General features: G+C 43.7%; 1 protein-coding gene across 5 annotated transcripts; it reads right to left on the reverse strand.

The window, feature by feature from the left end:
- Nucleotides 1-23,877, reverse strand: GM2A (ganglioside GM2 activator). Of its 5 annotated transcripts, XR_015551932.1 has the most exons (7): nucleotides 23,652-23,876; nucleotides 18,588-18,740; nucleotides 13,110-13,292; nucleotides 6,859-6,936; nucleotides 5,528-5,595; nucleotides 3,321-3,430; nucleotides 1-1,826 (listed from the first exon to the last, which is right to left on the reverse strand). XR_015551932.1 is itself a non-coding variant. In XM_087429534.1 (6 exons), exons 1-6 carry the CDS (start codon nucleotides 23,739-23,741, stop codon nucleotides 1,811-1,813), a joined length of 588 nt encoding a protein of 195 aa, XP_087285660.1. In that variant the 5' UTR covers nucleotides 23,742-23,876; the 3' UTR covers nucleotides 1-1,810. The 5 variants fall into 5 exon arrangements, 4 of the variants coding, with proteins under 4 accessions (XP_087285660.1, XP_087285657.1, XP_087285658.1 ...); XM_087429534.1 differs by lacking the exon at nucleotides 3,321-3,430; XM_087429531.1 differs by lacking the exons at nucleotides 1-1,826; nucleotides 3,321-3,430 and adding an exon at nucleotides 2,820-3,247 and having other exon boundaries at nucleotides 23,652-23,877.
- Between the last annotated feature and the right edge of the window lie 1,423 nt (nucleotides 23,878-25,300).

Consider the following 25,300-nt stretch of genomic DNA (forward strand, 5'->3'; position numbering starts at 1 on the left):
TAAATTTAAAGATCTAATTGGCTTTATTCAATGATTCATAAATTGGGCAGGATCCCATCTAGCAAATAGAAAAGAGCTCCAAAGAGCTACAGACAAGGGAAGGTTTTTAAAGGCAGAGAGGAGGTGGGACAAGGAAGGCATATATGAAAAAAAGGATTATTTTGAGCAAGATCACTTTCCTTTGGGGGACAAAGAGGGTCTATTAGACATATTACCTCATTAGTGCTGACCAGGAGATTCCAGGCCGACCGGTTAAGACTGCATTCCTGAGGAATGGTGAAATTGCAATTAGGTTAGGTATTAAATCATGGTTTGGTGACTTGGGCTTAGCAGAACAATTTTGGGCCTGTTGTTTCTTTTTAACAACATCTTACATGACCATAGTACAATTATCAAAACCAAGTAATTAACATTGGTAAAATCCTATTTCTGGTTATTTTCTAATCCAGCATTCAATCCAACATCTCACAATGCATTTAGTTGTCATATTTTTTATTCTCTTCCAATCCGTGACTGTTCCTCAGTCTTGTCTTATTGTTGATGATCCTGGTACTTTTGAAGAGTACTGGCCAGTTATTTTGTAATGTCTCTCAATTTGAGTTTGCTACCGAGCAAGAAGGCCTGTTGCCCAATGCGCGTAAAAAGCCAAAATTATGGCACCGGTTTTTGAGGGAAGAAAAGGCTTTACTGCAAGGTCAACTGGCAAGGAGATAGGAGGCAAGGCTCTCAAATCTGTCTCCCCAATCCAGGGTTTGGGGCAAAATTTAAGGAGTTAGGGGCTACTAAGCTACAGCTGTGCCCATGTAAGCTGATTGACTAGTCTCGAATCAGTCCATGTATGGTAATCAAGCTACTTGGGCTGCTGGAAGCCAGATTTTCCTTATTGAAGGACTTCTTGCTTCGTAAAGGGCTCAGGTGGCAACATTTCTGAAGATTCTTGGTTGCAGGGTCATCCTGGGGCAATAGGTTTCTGCCTAGCACATGTGCAGTGCTGTCTCTGTTACTGAGCAAGGTTTGATTAATCAACAACCTGTTTTAAGGAAGCAAAATTAGCTTCTGTTGGTCAATGTTTTATGTGCTGTTTCAATTCCCCTCTTTGTACAGTCCTCAATCTTTTTTTTTTCTTTTGTGAGGAAGATTAGCCCTGAGCTAACATCCATGCCCATCTTCCTCTACTTTATACGGGACGCCGCCACAGCATGGCTTGACAAGCGGTGCGTCAGTCTGAGCGCAGGATCCAAACCTGCAAAACCTGGGCCACCAAAGTAGAGGATGTGAACTTAACCACTAAGCCACTGGGCCAGTCCCCATTCCTCAATCTTGAGGAAATAGGGCAATGACCTTCTAGGTACTTCCCACTGATTAGGGGCATAGATTATTTCATCACATTGAGCCAGTCTCTTAGTCCTGATGATAGGTCGGTTCAGTTAAATTCATTTTAGGAGGCAGTGATTCAGATGGGCTCCCAAAGTTAGGTGTATATTTTGTAAGCAAGCAATCAGGTATTTAATGGGAAGCATTTCTATGGAAACAAAAGAAAAACAAAGCTAATGGCTGGAGCAAATTATAAACCAGTTTCTGAGCCCAGGGGACAGCCAGTCAAGAAGATTTCTAGATGTCAGAGTTGAAGCATCTTTTGTAGTTTGAAATGTCTCTGATGATGTCATCAGGTGTTCAGGTATATTTTTGAATGGCTTACACAGCAACAGGCATGAAGATTGTCTAAACATGGGCTACTGTGGTGATCTCTCTTAAGTTTGTATCAAGTTATCTGGCTTCAGTTTGCAGAGCTTCAGGAAAAAGAGTGGTTTCAGTTCTCAAGGATTCTGAATGAAAAAGATGGAAAAAATTGAAAACATTAGTTTGGAGATTTGTAGCTAGGTATTTCAGGAAAGTAGAAGAATCCAGGACTCACTCCAGTTTACAGATAGAAAACAAAACCTCACAGACAATTAACAGAACTAGAATGTGTATTATAGTGTCTATTGAAACAAAATTTTTCTTTCTAAAATCACCCTCATTTTACTAAAGACAGCAAAATCAAGACTGATTGGTTTGCAAAATAAGTCTAGTTCAATAAACTTGGCCCAAATATTTACATATACAGCAAGAATAGCAATTGATCATATAGGCTCTTTTAAGTCATCTTTGCTGGAAGTTTTCATAAGGAATCTCAGACTGATTTTTTTTTTTAATTTTTTGTTTATTGCAGTAACGTTGGTTTATAACATTGTATAAATTTCAGGTGTACATCATTATACTTCTATTTCTGCATAGATTACATCATGTTCACCACCCAAATACTAATTACAACCCGTCACCACACACATGTGCCGAATTATCCCTTTCGCCCTCCTCCCTCCCCCCTTCCCCTCTGGTAACCACCAATCCAATCTCTGTCTCTATGTGTTTGTCTATTGTTGTTATTATCTAGTACTTAATGAAGGAAATCATACGGTATTTGACCTTCTCCCTCTGACTTATTTCACGTTGCATAATGCCCTAAATGTCCATCCATGTTGTCACAAATGGCTGGATTTCATCGTTTCTTATGGCTGAGTAGTATTCCATTGTGTATATATACCACATCTTCTTTATCCATTCGTCCCTTGATGGGCACTTAGGTTGCTTCCAAGTCTTGGCTATTGTGAATAATGCTGCAATGAACATAGGGGTGCATGTATCTTTATGCATTGGTGTTTTCAAGTTCTTTGGATAAATACCCAGCAGTGGAACAGCTGGATCATATGGTAGTTCTATCCTTGATTTTTTGAGGAATCTCCATACTGTTTTCCATAGCGGCTGCACCAGTTTGCACTCCCACCGGCAGTGTATGAGAGTTCCCTTCTCTCCACATCCTCTCCAACACATGTTGTTTCCTGTCTTGTTAATCAGACTGAATTTTAAAGGCCTCTCAAGGCGAGGAAAGCCAAGTCAGGACTTGTCATCAGACTCCGCCTGCAATATCTATAGATCTGGGTGAATTCCTCTCTTTTCTTGAGGTTTCCCAAAATATCCTGAGTTCTTACACCTGCCAGGAAATGACCTTCTTTACTCTCCTGGTAATGTTACCAGGAACCCTGTAAGCAAGGTACCAGGCTGATACTTCCAAGTGGCTTTCTTTGTTCCATAAGTCAACTTTTGTTCCTTCAAGCTGTCTGGTCAAATCTGAATCTATGTATATCTCTCTCAAATATGGCATTCCAGTCAAAGCCTTGGTAATATAACCAATGTTTCCAATTGTGTCCTGTTATAAGGAGAACAGATTCTTATTGAACTTATGCAAATAACTATATTGCCCTGAAAATAAGAACACTTACTCATTAAGAGTTTCCAAATTCTGGAGGGATCAGGTAGGAAAAAAGAGATGAATATTTCAACTCTGTTACAAAGGTATAATTTACCAAATTGCTATCAGTCATCCTTAAATCTGGAAAAACAAAACATTAAAAAAATCAGCAATATTTCAAACAGAAAAGTCATAAAAATTATAGTCATCCTTATCAGTTCATTCAGTCCCATGTTATCAACTCTTGATCTTGATCTTTCATTAGCAGTTTTATGAAGCCATCAAATTTCTTCGTTATAGTTCTGTAATTTCTTACCCAGTTCAGTTTTATGATCTGAAAGTTTATCAAGAACCTGTATTCTAGAGTGTCAGAGTCCTTTCCATGAATCTCTCTGAAGATGAAATATACTTGCAAAAGCATCAGAGTAAAACTGTCTGTAAATGACAAAAGACTTAAAAATGGCAATTGATGAATAAATTTGGTTATTTCTGTGCCATATAATATTTTCAGATAATAACTAGAATTATGACTGATAACTAAGACAGATCAGAATTTTAGGAATGTTACACAATTTTTAAAATACTTACTTATAAGAAAATTCACCCAGGCAATATAATCTAAGAAGATATATCATTACTTATCTGATAATGCTTCCCATGTAATTTAACATATCAAATAAGCCTAATTAATTTAATATTTCCCCTTTACAGAAAGAGAGAACAAATTCTTTGAGAAGTCCCAGGGGTCTGTTGGAAATTCTCAAAGTTACTTTCAGGTCTTTACTTAGGATTTGAATTTTGGAGAAGTTTACCAAAAATATCAAAAAGTTTTAAAACACTTGATCATAGGACACTGTGAAATAATGCTTAGTTATCCACTTAACCAAAGTGACAACAGAAGATGTCAAAGGCAAACATACTGAGTCAAACAGTTTAAAAAAACCTTAGTTTTCTTAATAGAGAGCCCTCAGCTTTTTGAACATGGGAAATTATTTTAACAAAACAGAATTTCTGCCTTTCAGGTAGACTTACTCAAAGGTAAAGAAAAACCCTTTATAATCTCTTTATGAAGAACAGACTAAAAGTTCAAGAAAATTATCCTTTTAAGAGAGAAAACCAAATTCTAATTTTACACCAGCTTACTTTTGAGATTAAAACTTATTTACTTAATTAAATTCATTTTAATCCATGCACAGAACTTTTCCTCAGGGTTCCTCTTCCACAAACCTTCTATAGCTTTCTTTTTATGTTCAGAATTTGGTCCATGTCTTCCCCCTTCCTAATACTTTAGGACAAATTTATCTTTCTTAACAACCAAACAAAAATATCTCCATTCCTTGCATCTTCTTTTACTAAAAACATACATCTTACGTTCCTTGAATACAAAGATGTTTTCCTTATTAATTTTTAGTGGATTTAATTACATATATTATTAGAATTCTTAGTCATTAGAAACCTTAATTTTTGGTGAAAACTAAGAAATAAGCACTTCTGAACTGTCTTTTACATTAGCATTCTGTGGCTTGGTAAATTTATAAATACTTTTTATAATTTCTAGAAACTTGTTACTTCATAGTACAATCTTTTAATAAAACACTAGACATGTTTATTAATAGACCCAAACATCTTTTAGTTTCTCTGTAATAAGAAGCCAAAAGTAGATAAACCTATATTTAGTCCATGAATTTTCATCCTTTAATTTAACCTAGCAAAACTTCAAAATTTCAAGTTACCAAAGATCTCACTGACATCTAAATCATTTGCTCCCAACAATTAGGTTTGGCTGACAGATTTTGTAAGAGATAACGTGAGCTTACTTGACTAATAAACTCCCGTAGAATAAAGGCTGCATGTCTGCATCATATCCAACACTAATAACTCTGAAAATATGCCCATCTCAATCAAACCAACATGCTTAAATAAGCTTTTATTTACCAAAGATTATTTCATAGCATGTTAACTTAAAAAACATTTGGGTTAGTTTCTATTACATTTAGGAATAATTTATATAAGTGCTTACTTTAAGCCAATTAAATAGCGCTCTTTTAGAAATTATATCATCTGGAGGTAAAAAAAAATTAACATACATAACATATATAGACACATATACACAGAGACTCCACAGCCATTGTTTTAAAATTACTACCATGAACCATATACAGTAATACAAGGCTCACTAGTTATGAAAGAATAATTGAATCCAAATTTTGTTTTGGCAGTTGGAAAAGTTAAGTTTACCTGCTCAAATGGCTAAAGCTTTTTTTCTGATGAGAAGCATTTGCATTTCCAAGAATGGCTCTTAGGTCCTAGAGAAGATGGGAGTAGAAAATCTACATTACAAATGCACAGAGAAAGTATCCAAGTTTTCTCCAAGATGGAGTTTCTGGGGCATATTTGCTTATCAGTTTCCAACATCCCAATATCTAGAACCATTTTGAGAGGAATAGGGGAAGTTTTGGAATTGGCAAAAGGACAGGTGAACTTTCAACCACTTCGTAGAGCCACACCTCTGGCCCTGCAGAGATTTGCAAGACAAAGACAGGTGTTTCCAGTTCCCCAAAGAACTGGATTACAGCCTGAATGATATAGGGGTTGACCCACCCTTCCAGGGACATTTTTTTTTTTTAATTGCTTCTTTCTCTCTGGGTACATAGTTTTACTTAAGCCTATGGGAGAGGCCTAAAAAAATTCCTATCTGGCTCCGAATATCAGCTATGATCACAAGTCAGTCAGATGGTGGCCTTTCATCTTATTTTCTGCCTTTTTATCTATTCACTAATCTTAAGACATAATCCATTTACAAAATATTTTGAGGATCCTCCCTGGGTTTAAGAAGTTCAACTATGGCCCTTGCTTTTAGTGTGCTTCTTAGATGATCTTATTTAATTTGAAGTTTGAATTTTGAAATGGCCATTGTTCTAAATTTAGTTTTTGTTTTAAGCTTTTCTACTAATATTTGTGGAGAAGACACTCAAGATGCTAGATTTTCGGCAAGGGCATTTCTATAGCCGTTTTTTTCTTTCCTTTTACAGAGTAGGTCTAATTGCAAGATGGTATTATTGTTCAAAGACCCATCCTCAGGCCACACCTCACCTGACCCCAGTGAGTATTGAGGCCAGGCCATATTAGAAAAGAAAATATACCATTTACACTTTCTATTTTAGACGACTGTTTCAAGGTGGCCGCAACAAACAGGGTCTTTCTGGGGGTGGTGTCTTGGGTGTGAGAGTTAACTTCTAAAGGGAGTTTGTTATGATCACCGAGAACCTCAGTCCCCAAATGTCCAATTCAGTTTAGACAAACAACATTAATATACAACAATACACAATACAATTCTACACATGACAGATCAGAATGCTAGCCAGACTACCAGGAGTACTCAGAACCAGATTACCAGGAATAACTCACAAGTGAACGTTTTATCCTGTCACTATTTACCTTGAGCGATCAGGCCCAAGAATCAGAACCCAACCCACGGGATTCCCCAGAATACAAGTCAAATTTATATTTCCAGGGGATCAAACCAGAGAGACAAGGTAAAGGACAGTCGCTTTCTTAAAGTTACTCACCCAGAGCCCAGAGACATCTTGATCCAGAAGCAGTTTCTTTTCACAAAAGTTTAGCAAAGCACCAAGGGGCCTGGAGCACTGTGGTGAGAAACAGGAATCCAATCAGCCGAGTCTCTAGACAAAATTGTCTAGGAGGTCGCTTAGGGTCAGCAAAGAGACCCCAAACCCCACCAAGGGCTACAGAGCCTCAGGCAGGCAATCACAGGACCTGTGTCCCTTTGTGGTTGCCAGAAATTGTTGGTGAGCAAGAAGGCCCACTGTCCTATGTGCATAAATAGCCAAATTTATGGTACCAGCTTTTGAGGAAAAAAAAGGCTTTATTGCGAGGTCAACTGGCAAGGTGATAGGAGGCAAGGCTCTCAAATCTGTCTCCCCAGTCCAGGGTTTGGGGCAAAATTTAAGGAGTTAGGAGCTACTAAGCTACAGCTGGGCCCATGTAAGCTGATTGACTAGCCTCAAATCAGTCCCTATATGGTAATCAAGCTTCTTGGGCTGCCGGAAGCTGGATTTTCCTCATTGAAGGACTTCTTGCTTCATAAAGGGCTCAGATGGCAACATTTCTGAAGAGTCTTGGCTCCGGGGTCATCCTGGGACTATGGGTTTCCACCTGGCACGTGTGCAGTGCTGTCTGTTTTTGAGCAACGTTTGACTGATCAACAATTTGTTTTAAGGAAGCAAAATTAGTTTAAGCTAGTCAATGCGCTGGTTATGTGCTATTTCAAGTTTGTCTGATCTATTCTCATGATTAAATTGAGACTGTACATCTTTGACAATACCACAGAAGTGACATTGTGCCTTTATCAGTGCATCATATCAAGAGGTACACAATGCCAATATGTCTTATTACTGGTGATGTTAACTTTGATCACTTGGTTACGGTGGTGTCCGCCAGGTTTCTCCACTATAAAGCGACTATTTTCCCCTTTGTAATTAGTATCTTGTGAGAAGATATCTTGAGACCATGCAAAATCCTCTTTCTTATCATACTTTTATCCAATAATTTTAGCATCCATAAATGATTCTTCTCTGCAATAATTATTACTACTATATTGTTTGCCTAATGACAATTTCTTTTCTATTTCTAGCATTCTGCCATTTCATTGGGATTTTATTGTGTATGGACTCATAGGTACTTATTCTTATTCAATAAATTATAACCCATTACTGTCGTTATTTATTTTGTTACTCAAATTGTCTAAGATTTCGCCATTGAGAGCTGCTTCAAGTTGGTCTCTGTGTCCTTTGAATATGCCCCCATATTTTCATTATCCACAACATATTTACTTATTTTCTCAATCCTCATATACACATAAAATATTTCCAGAATTGCTAATCCTTACTCCTGTGAAAAAAACAAATTGACTAGAGTACAGTCTTGGTGTGTAGTTCCTTTTCTCTTTAGCTTTGTAGTATCCCAACAAAGTACTGCAACTTAAGTTATTTTTTTCCCTCCCCCTTCAGTGTGGTTGTATTACTCATTTGAAATACAGTTAGTTTACTTGTTACTATTTGTATTCCATATTGAATTCTCCTCATTTTCTGATTGATTTTAATCATGTTTTGGGTGTTCCACCCCTTCATTCTTTACACCCTGTTATCATTTCTCCCTTCTTTTTACTATATTCCCACCTAACCTCTGTAAATAATTGATCTCATTAGTTTCTGGTTCATCTTTCCTTATTTTGTGCAAACGAGTAGACATATGTATGTTTTCTTATACCCCCTTGTAGGCGAGGAAAGCTTTTCCCTTCTTCCCTTCTAGGTTCTTTGGTTGGTCTAATAATTAAATTGACATAAGACAGACTAATAGGAGGGGGAAAAAAACAAATTTAATTTTGAATGTACAGGATCCCCAAAGATATGAGTATCCCTGACAGTCAGGCAATTGAGGCTTATATGCCATTCTAAGCTAAGAAGAAGCAGGTAGGAGTCTGGGACTTCAAAGGGGAGGAAGACAATTCATAGGAAGATGGCAACAGCAAATGTTTGGTAAACAAATGTTTGCCATGCCACGTAGATATGTCTTTCTGATACAAAAACTTATCTCTGATAATAGCTCTCTTCCTGGTACAGACCTCCATCTAAATTCTTTTAGGCAGTTAAAGGGGACGTCAAAAGCTCTTCTTGAGTCTGTTGGGCCTTGATTTTCTTCAGCTCGAAATAATTCACATGCCAAAGTGGCACATTCTGGGGAGGTCTGCCCTGAACCCCAACACCTCCTTCTTTCTTTAATGAAAAGTAGCACCTTACATTTTTTTCCTTTAACAATATATCCCAGAAATAACTATATTGATTCAGAGATCTTCTTCATTTCTTTTTACAGCTAAATAGTACTCCATCATGCAAATATACCATGGTTTATTCAGTCACTCTTACATATGGACGTTAACATTGTTTCCAACATTTGCAATCACCATGCTGCAATAAATAATCTTGTGCATATGTATTTTTGTATTGTTGGAGGCATATCTTCAGAGGAAATTCCCAGAAGTGGAATGGTTGGGTCCAAGGGTAAGTGCTTTTGCAGTTTTATTAGGCACTGACAAATTCCCTTCCAGAAGGGTTGTACCAGTTTGCATTCCCACCAGCTATGGGTGCAGGTGCCTGTTTCCCTACAGCCTTGCCTAGCAGAATGTGGTGTTGTCTTTTATTTTTCAGTAATCTGAGAGATGATGTTATCTCAGTATTTACATTTCCCTAATCATGGGTGAGTTTGTAAGACTTTTCCATGTTTAAGGGCCAATTTTATATCTTGAGTATGTGTGTGTGTGTGTGTGTGTGTGTGAGAGAGAGAAAGAGAGAGTCGTCTGTTCACGTCTTTTCCCAATTTTTCTATCAGGTTTTTGGTCCTTTGTCCCTTAAATTTTTAATTCCTTATATGCTAGGAATATTAACCCTTTGTCTACAATATATGCTGCAAATATTTTCTTCCAGTCTTTTGACTTTTTGGTGTTTCTTGCCAAGCAATTTTTTTATTTTTATGTTGTCAAATTTATCAATCTTTTATTGCCTCTAGATTTTTCACCATGTATTCTCTTAGCATTTGTATGATTTCATTTTTTTACATTTAAACCCTGGATTCATTTGGAATTTATTCTTGCATATGGTATTATGTATGGATCTAATCTCAACTTTTTCCAAATGGCTTTCCAGTTGGCTCAGCATCATTTATTAAAAAGTCCACTTCAGGAAGATGTGGTATATATATACAATGGAATACTATTCAGCCATAAAAAAAGACAAAATCGTACCATTTGCAACAACATGGATGGACCTGGAGGGTATTATGTTAAGTGAAATAAGCCAGACAGAGAAAGCCAAACACTGTATGACCTTGCTCACATGTGGAAGATAAACTAACACACAGACAGAGAGAACAGTTTGGTGGTTACCAGGGGGAAGGGAGTTGGGGGGTGGGCACAAGGGGTGAAGGGGCGCATTTATATGGTGACTGACAAATAATAATGTACAACACGAATCTCCCAATGTTATAAACTATTATGTTTAAAAATTTTTTTTAAATAAAAAAAAAAAAATAAGTCCACTTTAGGGGCTGGCCCTGGGGCATAGTGGTTAAGTTCAGTGTGCTCCACTCTGGCGGCCGGGGTTCATGGGTTTGGAATCCCGGGTGCAGACCTACCACTCGTCAGCCATGCTGAGGCAGCAACCCACATACAAAGTAGAGGAAGAATGGCACAGATGTTAGCTCAGGGCTAATCTTCCTTAAGCAAAAAAAGAGGAAGATTGGCAACAGATGTTAGCTCAGGGTGAATCTTCCTCACCAAAAAAAAAGTCCACTTTGCCCTGTGATTTGAGATTTCCCCCCCACCCCTACTAAACCCCCTCCCCACCCCTCTGAGACCTGGAGGAGCATTTGACCAAGAGCATGGCATGGCAGAAAAAGATTGAGCTAATAAGACTCCATTCAAGGATATGAACTAAAAAATGACTGTGAAAATAAGGCTGAAAGATCCATTGGAGGGAGAAAAGGCTGGAGAGGTCCACCGCGATGGGAAAGCACAAGAGCAAACCAAGGAAGCTGGAAGGTGATGAGGCAGAATGAAGCAGGTAACAAGCGGCTCATGAGACAGAGACCAGAGTCCCTGAAGCCGCCTCGGCTCGCCTTTACCGCTGCAACAAACTCTTCCAACAGTAACCGCCCACTGCAAACAAGCTCCTGAAATCCCGAGATGTGATCAACGGAAAAATACGCAGCCAAGACAAAGGAGGAATTCTCAGCAAATTAAAAAGATTTATTGGCATTCCAGGCTTCAAATGAGCCCAGAACCTGGGGCTGGTCTGTGGGTCAGTAAGTTGTCACGGGAGGACGGGACGGTGGAAAAACCCAGGCATGTGACATGAGTCCACCTCTCTTCATTGGCTCTTGCTCCACAGAGCAGGTGCTGGTGGGTTCAAGTCTTCAGCATTTGCCCCAGTCAGCCTGTCAGTGCTCCAAGGCCAGGGCAGGCAGCCTCGTGATCCCTGTAACTGACAGCTCTCACATCTCTACCCCCCCAGCCCTGGAAGAGCCTTCTCCTTGGGTCAGACCCAACGGATTTGGCCCTATAGAGGGAGAAAAGGGTGCCGCAGGGGTTGTCTTGAGACTGAAAGGACAAGGCATGCATATTCTTACATCAGAGGTCACAGACTGGCCACCCAAGAGCCAGATATCCCCACTGACAAGTCTGGCCCGTTTGGCCTGCACAATGTTTCAAAAAATAATTAGTCGCCAATATTTAAAAATTGTAAGATTTCATATAAAAGTCTGGATTTCTCAGTTCTCTAGGGAAAAAAACTGAGAATATTTGGCAAACTGGGCCTACACATTCTCATGTCCCACTAACTGGCTCTATCTGGACAGGAGCTGCCCCTACAGACTGGACATGCCCTTTCCAACACACCCCCATCCCCACCATTCCTAATTACACCCCCAACTCGAGATTGGGCATCAGTTGCCTTCTATCAATGCATATGTGCTATTATCTGAAAGACATGCCTGGAAGCAACAGGTTCCTTGTGGTCCTCGTCACTCATTTATGTCTCATGCTTGGCCCTGCAGGCACCTGAGTTTGTAGTATCTTAAACACACAGAGCATCCTTAAATATCTCTCCCAATGAAGCTCCCCACCACACATCTTGCCTCTCCACGATACACTATGCCCCACTGTTAATTGGGAAAAATCTAGAAAAGAATACTAATTTAATCATAGACATTAATGGAGGAATAGACTGAGATCAACTACTTCAGCCTCTTCATTGTAAGAGGGGATGGAGTAAAATGAAAACTGTTAATACTCTCTCTACTTTTCAGTGACAAAATTTTAATGAGAAAACCATAAAGGTACTTCAAGAGGCCAAAATTGGGTCAGTCTGAACTTGGGGTCACAAAACGTGCTGGTCCCATTCCTTGACTGTTTAGAAAATGAGTTAAGCTCTTAGGGAGAGAGCCCTAGGAAGGAGGAGGAAATGCCATGGCCAGCCCAGGAGACGTCCTGGGCTATCAAGAACCACCAAGCTCATCCTCCGTGAGGTTAGGGCTGCCTGCCCACACCTACAATGTAGGTGGGACAAGGCTTTCAGTGAGGGGAATGGCATCATTGTAGAAAGGGGGATAGAGAGTCAGAATTTGGCCTTGGCAAATGCAAGACAGGGGAAGAGTGACAACTTCCTCATATTCCTTCATTCTGCTGTGGCTGGTGCCACATTATTCACCCTTCACAGAGGCGGAGATCTTGATACAGCCCAGACGAGCCCCGCCGGTGCTCAGGATGCTCTGGAGGCGGTAGTTCCCCCTGCTGAGCCAGCTGGGCAGCTCCAGGTGGGGCAGGGGGAAGGTACTCTTGGGCAGTGAGTAGGTGCCCTGTGGGAAAGCCAGTGGATCACAGGTCAGTGGGAGCCTTCTGATGGGACTCTCTCTTGGAGCCACCTCTAGGCCTACAGGCATGAACTGCCCCTCCTCCCATTCTCCTAAGAGCCACCCGAGATTAGAGATGGCCCTAGCACCTTAGATCATGGAATGTTACAGCTAGAGGGCACTGGAGGTCACATCAAAGTTCAAGTCTCCCATTTCACAGATGGATAAACTGAGGCCCCCAAAAGATAAGCGATTCAGGATAGATGACTCCAATTTACATCCACAGACATTCACATCTGGAGGAAGAGAATGCAAGGACCTTCTCTCCTAACCCCACATCTTTACTCCAGCCACAGGGACAATGCTGGACTAAGTACTTCCCTCACTAAGTACTTACTTCTTTGAAGGGACAGTGGCAGGGAAGCCCGTAGGTGTGCAGGGGCTCTGGGCAGGGCTGCCCAGGGGGAATCAAAGTGTCAAGTATATCACAGGCATTGTCAAAGGTACAGCTACCAATTTGTTCCACACATGGAATTTTGATCCACACGCCAGCCACTTCCTTCTCCAGAGTTATTTCCACCTGGTGAGAAAGAATTTGAAAAAGTGTAAATTCCAGGCAAACATACCAGCTCCTCTGCCTCTGTAAAAGTTCAGCATTTTATTTTAATCGCAGAATTTTTAGTTGGATAAGATCTTGGAGATATTCTGATCTAGAAATGACAATATTGTGGTACACACCCCAATATTATCCTTTCCTGTGCCCATGGCAGACATTAATAATCGAATGTGATTTATTTTTTCCCCTTCACTGAACCACACAGTCTTAGAATTCTTTAGGTAGTCACATGGGGCGAAGCTAACACTTGAGTTGGAATGCACTTGTCATCTAACTACTATAATCAGCTAACTGTGGCATTGCTTCCTAGAGCCTACCTTCTGAGCCCAATCTTGGCTTCAGAACCTTTTCTACACAGGACTTCATCCAGCTACTACCAGCTGAGTTGGTTACCAAGATGAAACCTATGTGCTGTTCTTAGACCATATTTTCTCTATAGAGCCACAGAAGACAGAATTCAAAATAGGAATTTATAGGGACATCACTTTGGGATTGGTATAAGGATGATCTTCTTAACATCACAGCTAGGTTAACACAGATGGAACTACCCTGAGAAGTGGGGGACTACCGGGACCCAGTTGGGGGAACTACAGAAGGACCCCTGCACCCAGAGAGAAGCTGGATGAGAAGACCTATATATGCTTCACACCTCCATGCTGTCACGATTCTGCTCCTGTTCTGGAGGTTGGAGCTGATCCAGAAGTGGCCAGGACTTCAAGGCAGACAGCCCCAGTTGCGCCTGGCAGGTGCTAAGCATTCACTAAGCATTAGCTGTCGAAGAGCCAAATGAGTTATCCCTGAGGACCGTGTTCGTGTCCCCCCAAAGGCATCAAGGGACAACTGTAAGGAAAGGGCAGGAGGAAGTTAGCTCACTAGATCATCTGATTCTTCATGGGTGTTATGGCAGGAAACCACATTTTTAGGATCCCTTTCAGTTCTGACATTCCAGTATTCTATGAATCCCAGCCTCCAGGCTCGCTTGAGTGGGGCTTTTGTTTCTAAGAGACAAATCCTGGATGGGAACTTAGTCCCCCAGAGCCTGCTGGACTCAGGATGGCTCCCCAGGCTGTGGACTCAGTCTTCCAACTGCCCCAGATGTCAGGATCAGACCCAGGAGGAAGGGAGAGGTCAGTGCACCCTGTGGTCCTGAGTGGACAAACTCAAATTGCTTCCCTCGCTGGCCTCATTCTGCTCTACTGACACACACATCATCTCCCACCCCCAAGTCACACACAGTGCCCCTCCCAGCCCTCCTCTCCCCTGCCAAGCCTGCTCCAACCTCTTTGACTCGGAAGAGTCAGAGGGCCTGGGCTGGAACATTACTTCAGTGCCCTTGGAGGATTTACTGCTCTGTCTCCACGCCCTCATCTCCAAAAGTGGGATATTTGAGAGTGCCTACTTCTCTCACAAGGTCCCATTGAGTGAGACAACACCTGTAAAACACTCAGCATACTGCCTGAAATCCACAAATTACCTCCTACCAGTCTGCCTCTCCTCCCGCCTTCCTTAGCCAATACCCCCTTCTTGTTTCAACTGTACCCCAATGTAAAGGGTTGAGCCAGTTATGCCCTGAACAAGAACACCCAGCTGAGGGGACCAGTGGGGCCAAGTCCTGCCTGAGCTCCTCCCACCAGGCTGGAGGACGGTGGGGCTGCCTCCACCAGAAGGAGCTGGGTCTCCCTGTCTCTACTCCTACCCCCGCCCAGGACAGGCTCAGCATAGGAGGTCCTCAGCGGGAGTGCACTGAACTTAAGACAACAGGTGCTTCTGAGGCAGCAGCCATGGTGACTATTTGAGATTACAGACCATGGTTCATTTCTCAGTCCTTGTTCTCAATCTCATTGCTTATATGGCTCAGGAAAGCGAGCAAGACTGGGTAACAAGGTACCATCAATCTCTCTAGTCCAGGACTCGACCTGGGCGAGTCCATAGCTCGACCTAAATAAACTTCTGTGTCATGGGACCTGGCTCGACAACAAGACAGACAGAGGCAGTGATGTGTAATGGAGTGAGGAACCCTGCACCTGTGGGGGCCCAGGGGCAAGTCCTTTCCCCTCTCAGGACCGTGCTCCGCCACCTCGACAATGGAGTACTTGGATCTCATGATCTCGAAGAGATCTACCAGTTCTGACATCCTAAGAGTCAGAGTTTCTTGCAGGTTGAAAAAAAATGACTTCTTCTCTTGGCCTCTGGCACAGGGCTAGACATACAAAGGCTTTAGGTAAAGACCCACTGATAGCAACTGACTTGAAGGGGGGCCATTAATGCAACTGGGGAGGGGGCATTATATCTCTGCCACAGGCCTCAGGCAGGGGCATTGCAGGAACACGAATTTAAGGGGAATGAAAAAAGCCAAACCACCAGGCCTGAAAGCCACGTGTCTAAAAGCCCGAAATAAATGTACATGCCGAATACATCAGCAAGTTAGGATCCCTGAGGGTGGGAAAGCCAGGGTCCCAGAGGCTGGAACTTGAGGGAGGGCTCACAGGAGGGAGTTCTCAAGGGAGTTCCTCGGCTGGCCCCTATCTTGCCCATGGCTCATGGTATCTGGGGCATCCAACTTCCAAAAATTGCAGCTGGGGTTAAATCCATCTGGGTCCCAGATGGGACTTTGATGGAAGAAACCTCAGTTCAGCAAGGTCAGAGGAGGAGAGGATGAGCTGGCTCTCCTGCTAAGAGGTTGTGTGGGCCTGGACCAGTCACTCTCCTCTCTGGGCCTCAGTAACAAGAGGTAGAAGCCATTGACCTCAAGAGCCCTCCAGGCTCCTCCATGCTTGAGTCTGGGCAGCTCTGCTAAACGGGTCTTTGCTGGCCAAGGGGAAAGTTTGGAGCACTCGCCTGCAAACACACCGAGCACTAAGTCCACCTCCCTGCCAGTCAGAGCTCAGGAACAGGAAACATAAGATAAAGACACCAGCCTCGAATGTGCTAATAACTGTGTGACCTGGGGCAAGTTGCACCCTTCTCCGAGCCTCAGTGTCCCTCACCTGTAAAATGAGGCTAATCATCTTTCCTCCTAAACAAGTGGTAAGAGGCTTTCACTTAATAGCTAATATGCACATACCCTAAAAAGATAAAGGAAGATAAAGATAGTAAATACATACATATCAGAAATGTAGGGGGATCTGAGGGCAATTTTTACAAAGCACAATAGCCCAAATTTATGACAGGTAATAAAGAAATAGAAAAGGGGGTGGGGAGGGGTCCATCTTAAGGTGAAGATGGCAGGGAAAGCAGGCTGGGGGCACAAGAAGGAGTTTGCCAGCTTTTCCTTCCAAGCCAGCTGCACAGCATCGGCGTGCTTGGCAATGCCAGCAGTCTGCGTGGCAGTGGCAGGAGAGCAAGCGCGGTGGCCGGCCTGCCAAAGAGCCCTCCTCTCCAGACTCGGCAGCGGGAGCACGGACATGGCATGTGTGTGACCCCAGTCAATTATCACTTGAAGAACAGCTCAAGAAAATGCATGGCCTAGCCTGGAGAGGACTTGGGAGGAGAGGCAGAGGAGAGCAGGGCCTGAGAGCTGTGCACACACACAGGACTGCTGTCTGGGTCAAAGGGACCACAGGACACGAGCTGACATGTACAGAGCAGGTCTTGTGTGCCAGGCCCTGGGCAAAGTACTCACTCTCCGCCTTGTTAACTCAGTAATTGCTCCAGAGAAACCTATGAGGTAGGGATCATGATTAAGCCAGGTCAAAGAGTAGTTACAGGGACATAGATTCCAAGTCAGAGAGCTTCTAAAGAATCAAAGCAAAACTGGTGTCAGAATAGATGGGCACCAGGACAGGCTAAACGGCATAGAAGAATATGGTATAAAGGTAGCAATTCAGAATAGTGAGAAAAGGACTATAATATATGGTGTTGTGATGGATATATAAAAAGCCTTTACTGTTCTGTGAGAAAATATGGAATATCCACGCCCAGAATAGGCCATAGACATGAACAAACTGGTTATTCCCAAGGTAAATACAAAAGGCAAAGAAGTCTAAGAAAGGGCATTTAACCTCATTAGGGATGACATAAAAGCTTGGAAAAGATTTTTAGAAAAATGCTCAGTACCAACAAATGTGTGGAAAAAGGCAAACCTGTCATTGCTGGTTAGAGGATAAATGGGTTCAAACATTCGGAGGCACTTTGGAAATATGTGTCAAAGGCCTAATAAGTCTGTGTCTAGAAAACCAGAAAAGTATAAAAAGATGCATTACAAGGATAATTTCTGCAAAGGTGTTTACAAAAGCCAAAAAACAAACAAAACCAAACAAAATTCGTACTCTGAAAACAAACTAAATGTCCAACAATAGATTTGTTATGTAAATTATGACAGATCCACAACAGAATATTTTGGCCATTAAAAATGATTAGGCAGATCTCTGCCAAATGCCCTAGAAAGAGGTATGGAACATATAGTATGACGGGAAAAGAAATGTGAGTTTAATAGCACATGTCAGGGCCGGCCCAGTGGCGCAGCGGTTAAGTGCACGTGCTCCACTTCGGCAGCCCAGGGTTCGCAGGTTCGGATCCCAGGCGCGCACCGGCACCACTTATCAAGCCATGCTGTGGCGGCGTCCCATATAAAGAAGAGGAAGATGGGTACGGATGTTAGCCTAGGACCAATCTTCCTTAGTAAAAAGAGGAGGATTGGCATTGGATGTTAGCTCAAGGCTGATCTTCCTCACAAAAAAAAAAAAAAAAATAGCACATGTCATAGAATCCCATAATTATAAATGTATCTATATTTACAAATGTAGAAAAAATTCTGACAGGATATACAAATAGCTAACAATGACTATCTTGTGAGGAGTTAGATTGCAGGAGGACATTTACAAGGAACACTGCTTATTTTCATATATAACCATTCAAAATTAATATGTATGTTATACGTGATTGTGTGGGGAAAGTTCCACAGACTAGCCTACAAAATGTTAAAAGTGCTTACCCCTTATCACTAAGTAGTGAGATTTCGGGTGATTTCTTTTATTTTTTCCCACTTTTTGACCATTTGCGTTTTCTAAAGTGACTACATATCACTTGCTAATTGACGTGTCTGTTTTATAATTAACAACAATAGCAACACCAAAACCAAATCACCCAACGGGAGCTGCCAGACAGTCTAGGAATCTATGCATCCTTTGCTGCTCTGGGATTCCAGGATTCCTAAATTATTCACAGTTCCCTGAGCACACATCCCTCAGTGCCCCTGCCAGCCGGCCCATGGCACCTTCCCTTCAGCACATCCCCATTCACACCCACCCCCTGGCTCACCTTCTGAGGAGGATTAAGGGCGACAGTGGTCTTCACCTCAGCACTGATAGTCACGTTCCCAGGAATGGCAATGGGGTCAGGTTCCACAGTCAGGCTTTTGATCACGGCAGGGTCCTTCCCCTCGTCACAGTTATCCCAGGAAAAGCTACCGAGCTGGGATGGCCAAGGACAATCAGGCAGCAAGAATAAAAGAGAAAAGAAAAGTTGACAAAAGGAATTCTCACAGGTCAGAAGAATCAACAGAATGGGCTACTGATGGAGTGACGGTGGGTGAGGTACCTCCCCTCTCTGAGCTTCCTCTGCAACTCCACATTTGTAAACCTGGGATAACATTTGTCCTACCCATTTCATAAGCAAGACTAAACTAAAAAACTCAAAAGACACATCTCCCAAAAGTGTGCCATAAGCTATAAAGCACAATATAACAGATCTTGAACTTCAAAACAGGAGACTAACCGCATCCAGCTTTGGTAGGTACCTTCTCTGGTCTCCCACCTCATGCTCCCCACTCCGCTCCAGCCAGTCTTCCCTCCCTAGCAGGAAGCTCTTGGAGGATTCACCTTTGCAGCCTTATTCATGTCACACCCCATGCCCAATATAGGGCCAGCAACAATAAGAAACACAAAACACAGTGGGAAACATTACAGCACCCAAAACCCCACCCTCATGGGTGTGCAATTAACCCAGGGAGGGAACAGGACACACATGAAAAGATCCCCAGTGGGCCACTTGTTGATCAACAACCCCAAGGAATGAACTTCCCCAATCCTAACCAGTGCTTTCTTACTCCCATCCCACTGCTCATGTCCTGTCCCCAGCTGAGTCACCATCCTCTCCTCTGCTGCACCACTTCTCCTCTTCGTCCTCCACATCCCCAAAGAGGTCTCCTGATTCCACCATCTTGTCCAACTCCACATGACCGCTAACTCTCCACTCCCATGGAACCCTGTCTGCTTGTCTACGATCTTTAGCACTTCCTACATCATGCAGACTCTCTGCCCACCCACTCACACCTTTCCCAGCTCCCTGAAGGCCACCTGCAAGAGATTTTCGGCACTCCCACCATGCACATCCCATCTTAGAAGGAAAACTTGCCAGTCCTATACCCACAAGCCAACTCCCATGGCCAACACAGCCGACTGGGCCGAAAGGGAACACCTAGCCCAAGTTAGGCTGACAGATTCTCTCTGCCTCCAATTTGGGAATTGAATTGGAGAAAAATCACTCAGAGGACTTTGGGTTTCACGCTGTCATTGGGTCTTAAGCCTTGGGATGGGGTCAGAACACATAGATCTGTGATCCATGACCAAGCCAAAGTTCAGGAAGGGACAAGAACCAAGGGCTCTGCTGGTCAATGGAAAAGAGAACAGATGGAGTTCCCCCCTCATCCCCCCCAAACCCCGGCTACCTAAGTAGGCAGTACGGGGTAGCAGTGAAGGGCAAGGCTTTGGAGTGGGATATGGAGTAAATCAAGGCTTTAGTCAGCAGATGTGGCTTGAAATCATAGTTCAGCCACCACACCACGTGATTCAATAGGCGAGTTTCCCCTTGGATGCCCAATTTCCACTTCTTTTAAGCAGAGGCATTTATACTTTCCTCTCAGGGCTGTTCCGAGGGTGAGAGCATGTATGTAAGGCTCACAACACTACGCCAGGCCCCAAGCATGATGAGCTGGCTCACTAAACGACAGTCATCAGACATCCCAGCCTCCACCTCCTGCCATTAGTTCCAAGAGATTCCTTGTATACCTGGAGTAAACTTCCCTTTACTTGAGCTCCTTGGAATGGGTTTCTGTCCCTTGGAATAAATCGTCGTGCCATGACTAAGGAAGGCAGGACAGGGTCTGATTCATCCCCGCCTTCTCCACAGCCCCTTACACAAGGTAGGTGCCAGCCCATAAATGTTTCCTTCCACATTCATTCCCCAAATACTTATGGAGCAATGATCACAGGCCCTGAGCTGAGAGCTGTGTTAATAGTGGTAAACAATTAGAAATGTTCCTGCCCTGCCTTGAGGAGCCTACAGTCCAATGTGAATAAATATTACCCACTATGATTTCTGAGCACCACAAAGGAAATGAACAGAAGGAAGTGTTGAGAGTAACAGAGAACTTACTTAAATAGGGTCATGAGAAAGTCATACTCAAGCTGGATTCCTGCAGGATGGGGAGTAGAGAGAAAAAGAATGTTCAGGCAGAGGGGACACGGGCAGAGGCCCTCGGTAGGAAGAAGCCTAGCTGCTCTGGGCACTGCAAGAAGGCCAGTGGACTGTATGTAGTGGACGAGGGACCCAGACTAGGTTGGAGAGTGGCAGGGTCATTTAATAGAGGACCTCGTAGGTCATAATCAGGAGGCTGGATTTTCGATAAGTGCAATGGACCTCCATTGCAGGTATGTGCCATGCTCTGGTTTAGGGTTGAGAATAGATTGGAGAAGGGTAAGTCTGGAAGGGAGGCCACCATCAAATGAAAAGATTGTTTGGAGTTAGGAGTTGTGCTGGAGGGTAGGTAGGAGGTTAGCCATTTCCGGGGGCTGCTTTCACAGATTCTAAGGCAGCGTGATTCACACTGAGGACTGAGTCCAGGTTGGGGCAGGTCACCTGAGTGTCCTGTTAGAGCTGAAGAATTCCCACCCCTCTTCTAAGCTTCCCCTTCCCCCAGGCCCTGGGGGAGACATAACAAGGCAGTTTCTCGATATATAGGTTTCCTGACTAGAAGCTTCTGTGGCAATGAGTTCTGCAGCTGAGTCCAGCCTCGCCCAGAAAAGGCATGACGGATTAGCAACACCCACTAAGGGCCAGGCCTGGCACCAGATATTTGCCATCCCCAGCAGAGGCCAACATGTGGAAAGAGGCAACAAACAGCAGAGAGGAAAGGCACAGCTCTGGAGGCAGAAATATGAGTATTTATCACAGAGTCGGGTTAAAATCATACCTCAGCCACTCTCACTAGCTGAAATCATGGGTAAGTTAACCTCTCTGGAGGTTCAATTTCCTCATCTATTAAATGGGCATAATTATATCCTCTCACAGGGCTACTGGGAGAGTGAGAAGTTTGTACACAGAAAGCACAGGTCACAACTCCTCCAGACTGTCAGACCAGTGAAAACACAAGACTGAGAAACTGTCAGAGACCAGAGCAGACTGGGAAGACATGATAACAAATGCAACATGGTATCCTGGATCCTGAAACAGAAAGAGGACATTCATAGGAAAACTGGTAAAACCCAAATAAAGTCTAATGTGTAGTTACTGGTCATGTGTCAAGGCTGGTTTCTCAGTTTTGACATATGTTCCATGGTGATATAAGGTGTTAACACCAGAGGAAACTGGGTGAGGAGTATAGGGGAACCCCGTACTATCTTTGCAACTTTTCTGTAAATCTAAAATTATTCCCCCAAAAAAGTTTATTAGGAGAAAAAGCACATGGCTGAACACAAAGCACGTAGTATGTGCGCAATAAATGGCAATCATTTTACAGTATCACAGAGTCTATTAAGCACCTACTGTATGCCCAGCGCAGGGCTAGACATTCTCCCCTGTTTTCTAACGCTCAACACAGCCCAGCATCACGAGACCAGTTAACCCAGCATCATGAGACTGGTTAACAGTAGAAAAGGAACTGGAACTCAGGTTTACCAGACGCTCAAACGCTCACTATCCCCCCACAGCCTTCATCTGGCCCATGGCCTCGAGGTCAGGGCTCTGAATCACATGAGCCCAGAGATGTGGATGATAGCAGATAAGGATCAAAAGAGCCACTTGTGTAATCTTGGGCGAGTCCCCTGTCCTCTGTGGGTCTGAGTGAGGTGGGTGAACTCTATGATGTCTCAAGATCTCTCCAAAACTGCAGATCTTAAGACCCTCTGGTCTGGGACAGCACCCATAGCCGACATATAGGAGAACGGGAATGTAGGGCAAACTCAAGCCTTAGCCGGACCCCACCTTATAGCGGTCAGACCTGGAGCCAAGAGAAACATTCTCAACCTACACTCAGGGACAAACTGTAACCCTCTGGGCAAAGAAGGCCAAGAGGTCCTTGCTTCTTCATTCAACAGGCAAAATAGACTGCTTGCCCCTGGGGCAGGGTGGGGCTGAGCCCACTAGCTTACATCACTTTATTTAAGATCTTAGAGCTTTTCCATCCATGCAAGCATTTCCCTTCACCCACAATCATCTGAGAAAGGCAGGTTGGCCTCATCACACCCATTTTACAGATGAGGAGACCAAGGCTCAAGGAGCCCAAATGCCATGCCCATGGATTAGAGACAGAGAAGGCATCAGAGGCCAAGCCTCCCAGCTCTCAGTTCTATCTCACTTTCCCCTACACCACACTATTCCATGTTCTCAGACAAATGTTTCCCAGGTGGTTGGAGGGAAGGGATCTAGGCTGGGCCTGTCTCTTTGACGGCTGCCCGAGATATTGTCTTGCCCACATCTCTGCAGCAAAGAGGCAATGGAACTAGGCTTCTCTAGGTCTCAGAATGACAGAACTTCCCTTTCCCAAGGGCCTGGAGCACGAGGTGAGTGAGAAGTGAAGGGGGAAGCCTGGAGGCTGGAGCATCTTCGTGGCTTACAACCAAGAGCAGGGCTGGATCTTTGTCACCAGAAGAGTAAGTCTGGACCTTCTGGCCTAGAGGGCCTCTCAAACCCACCCACCCATCAGGACAAGCAGAGCAGTACAGAAAGGGAAGGGATGGGTGCCAGGCCTTTTCATGGGGTGGAAAGGAGGGCAGGTAAACAGGGCTGAGTCTTTGGGCCTGGGAGCTGTGCCTTAGTCTTGCAGTTCAGCAAAATTTCACTCAGGCATTTGGAAAAAGGGCAGGAGAGTACAGACGAGAGTGAAATTAACACTTCCAAAAAAGTCAGGAGCACAGCAAGGCCTTATAGCCCACCCTCATAGAGAAAACGACCCACTCAGAGTCCCATAGTTAGTGATTTGGGGAGGCTCTGCTGCAGAAAAGGAGTTCTAGAGACCGGAGTCACCCTCATAACCCACCCGGACTCTGCACACCCCTAGCTGGGCCAGGATGCTGGAAGCAGCCTCTTAAAGGAGCGGGAGCTCACCCGGTCTGGGAGGATGCTTACAGGAGCCGCAGGGCCGGCGAGAAGCAAGCCGAGGGCGATCAGGAACGGCGCCTGCATCAAGGATCTCATCGCAAACGGTTGGTCCACTCGCGGCGAACTACAAGGTCTCTGGCGTCGGCGGCGCCTTTAAAAGCCTGCCTGCACTGGTTACGCAAAGCTATGTATTGCTATGCAAAGCTGAGCGCCGCCACTTCCAGGATCGCTTCGCCCTGCCGGGATCTGAGGTTTCAAGGCCTGGGATTGGGTAGATCTCTCCAGACTCCGCCCCGCAGAGGTTCCTCCTTGAGCCCCTCCCTCCCAGAGTGGGCGTCAAGCCCCGCCTTCCGATGGGCAAAGGCGGAGCCTGAGGAGGAAAGGGGCGGAGCTGAGCGCAAGGGAGGGGCGGGACCAGAGCTCGAGGAAGGGGCGGAGCTGTCCGTTCTAAACTCAACGCTGTGAGCCAGCCCCGTGGCTTAGCGGTTAAGTGGGCGTGCTCCGCTGCTGGCGGCCTGGGTTCGGATCCTGGGCGCGCACTGACTCACCGCTTCTCCGGCCATGCTGGGGCCGCATCCCACATACAGCAACTAGAGGGATGTTCAGCTATGACATACAACTATCTGCTGGGGCTTTGGGGGAAAAATAAATAAATAAAATTAAAAAAATAAAAATAAATAAAATTAAAAAAATAAAAATAAAAAATAAATAAACTCAATGCTGTGACGATCCCTGCCCCAGGGTCTTTGTGTTTTCACACCAAGTCCTCCTTAACGGTAATGTTACACTCCCTGTCTACATTATGCTTCCCCATATCCATGTTATGAATCACTGTCTTTTTAATAATTATTATAGTCACAATGATAATAACTAACATTTAGTATGTGTTTTAATGCATGCTAAGCACTGGTAAGCACTTATAAAGGAATCAATTTCGTTGCCCCATCTTACCACTGAGGAAACCTATACACGGTGGGGTTAGCTTTGCCAAAGTCAAGAAGCTAAGAAGTGATAAAGCAAGGATTCTGCTTATGTACCCCATCAGCCAAGATTTTGTCAAGCTACTACAATTTGTAGTTGAGTTTTGCTTTTTTATATAAATTTTTTATTTTGGAATTAATTTTAGATTTACAGAAAAGTTGCAAAAATAATTTAGAACTCTCAGTGTGTCAGCCCCCCCCCCCCCCCGTTAACATTAAGATACCTGGGTGTTTTTATAAAAACTGGCATTGGTACATTACTATTGTCAGGGTCAGAGCAGGCTGCCCCAAGAAGTACCACACTGGCATATTGATTATTTTGAATTAAAGTTGCTTGAGAAAACAGCTGGTGCGAAAAAGGGCACTCTGACCCTCCTCTCTCTGTCCACCCTGAAAGCAGGAAATAAATCTCCTACGTGAAAGGTGATGGATAAATGAAAAGCAATAAGATATATTGGCGTGTACAAGGAAGCCATTTGGTTTAAAACTAATTTGACCCGACTTTGTTTTTCCAAAAAGGCCTCACGTAGCCTGTTGAGCACGCATTGTACAACAGCTTTAAACATTTACAATGTCCCGAAGAAAAGAAACATGCCCTTAAAGAGAGGGATATGTCTTCCCCCCACAGTGGCGTTTCTTTGTGGATAAGCATCTTTTCCTAGAAAGTAAGAATTG

This window comes from Ceratotherium simum, chromosome 4 (genome assembly GCF_057802395.1).
Source record: "Ceratotherium simum simum isolate JZ-2026a chromosome 4, ASM5780239v1, whole genome shotgun sequence".
In the NCBI taxonomy this organism is placed as follows: Eukaryota; Metazoa; Chordata; class Mammalia; order Perissodactyla; family Rhinocerotidae; genus Ceratotherium; species Ceratotherium simum.

Excerpts from the sequence above, each read along its gene's own strand:
- GM2A (XM_087429531.1), bottom strand. The coding sequence starts at position 23,741 with ATGAGATCCTTGATGCAGGCGCCGTTCCTGATCGCCCTCGGCTTGCTT. Across the intron at positions 18,741-23,651 it reads TAAGCATCCTCCCAGACCGG|CTCGGTAGCTTTTCCTGGGA; the intron begins GTGAGCTCCCGC and ends TGGCCATCCCAG. Across the intron at positions 3,248-5,527 it reads AGCTTTAGCCATTTGAGCAG|GACACAATTGGAAACATTGG; the intron begins GTAAACTTAACT and ends TCCTTATAACAG.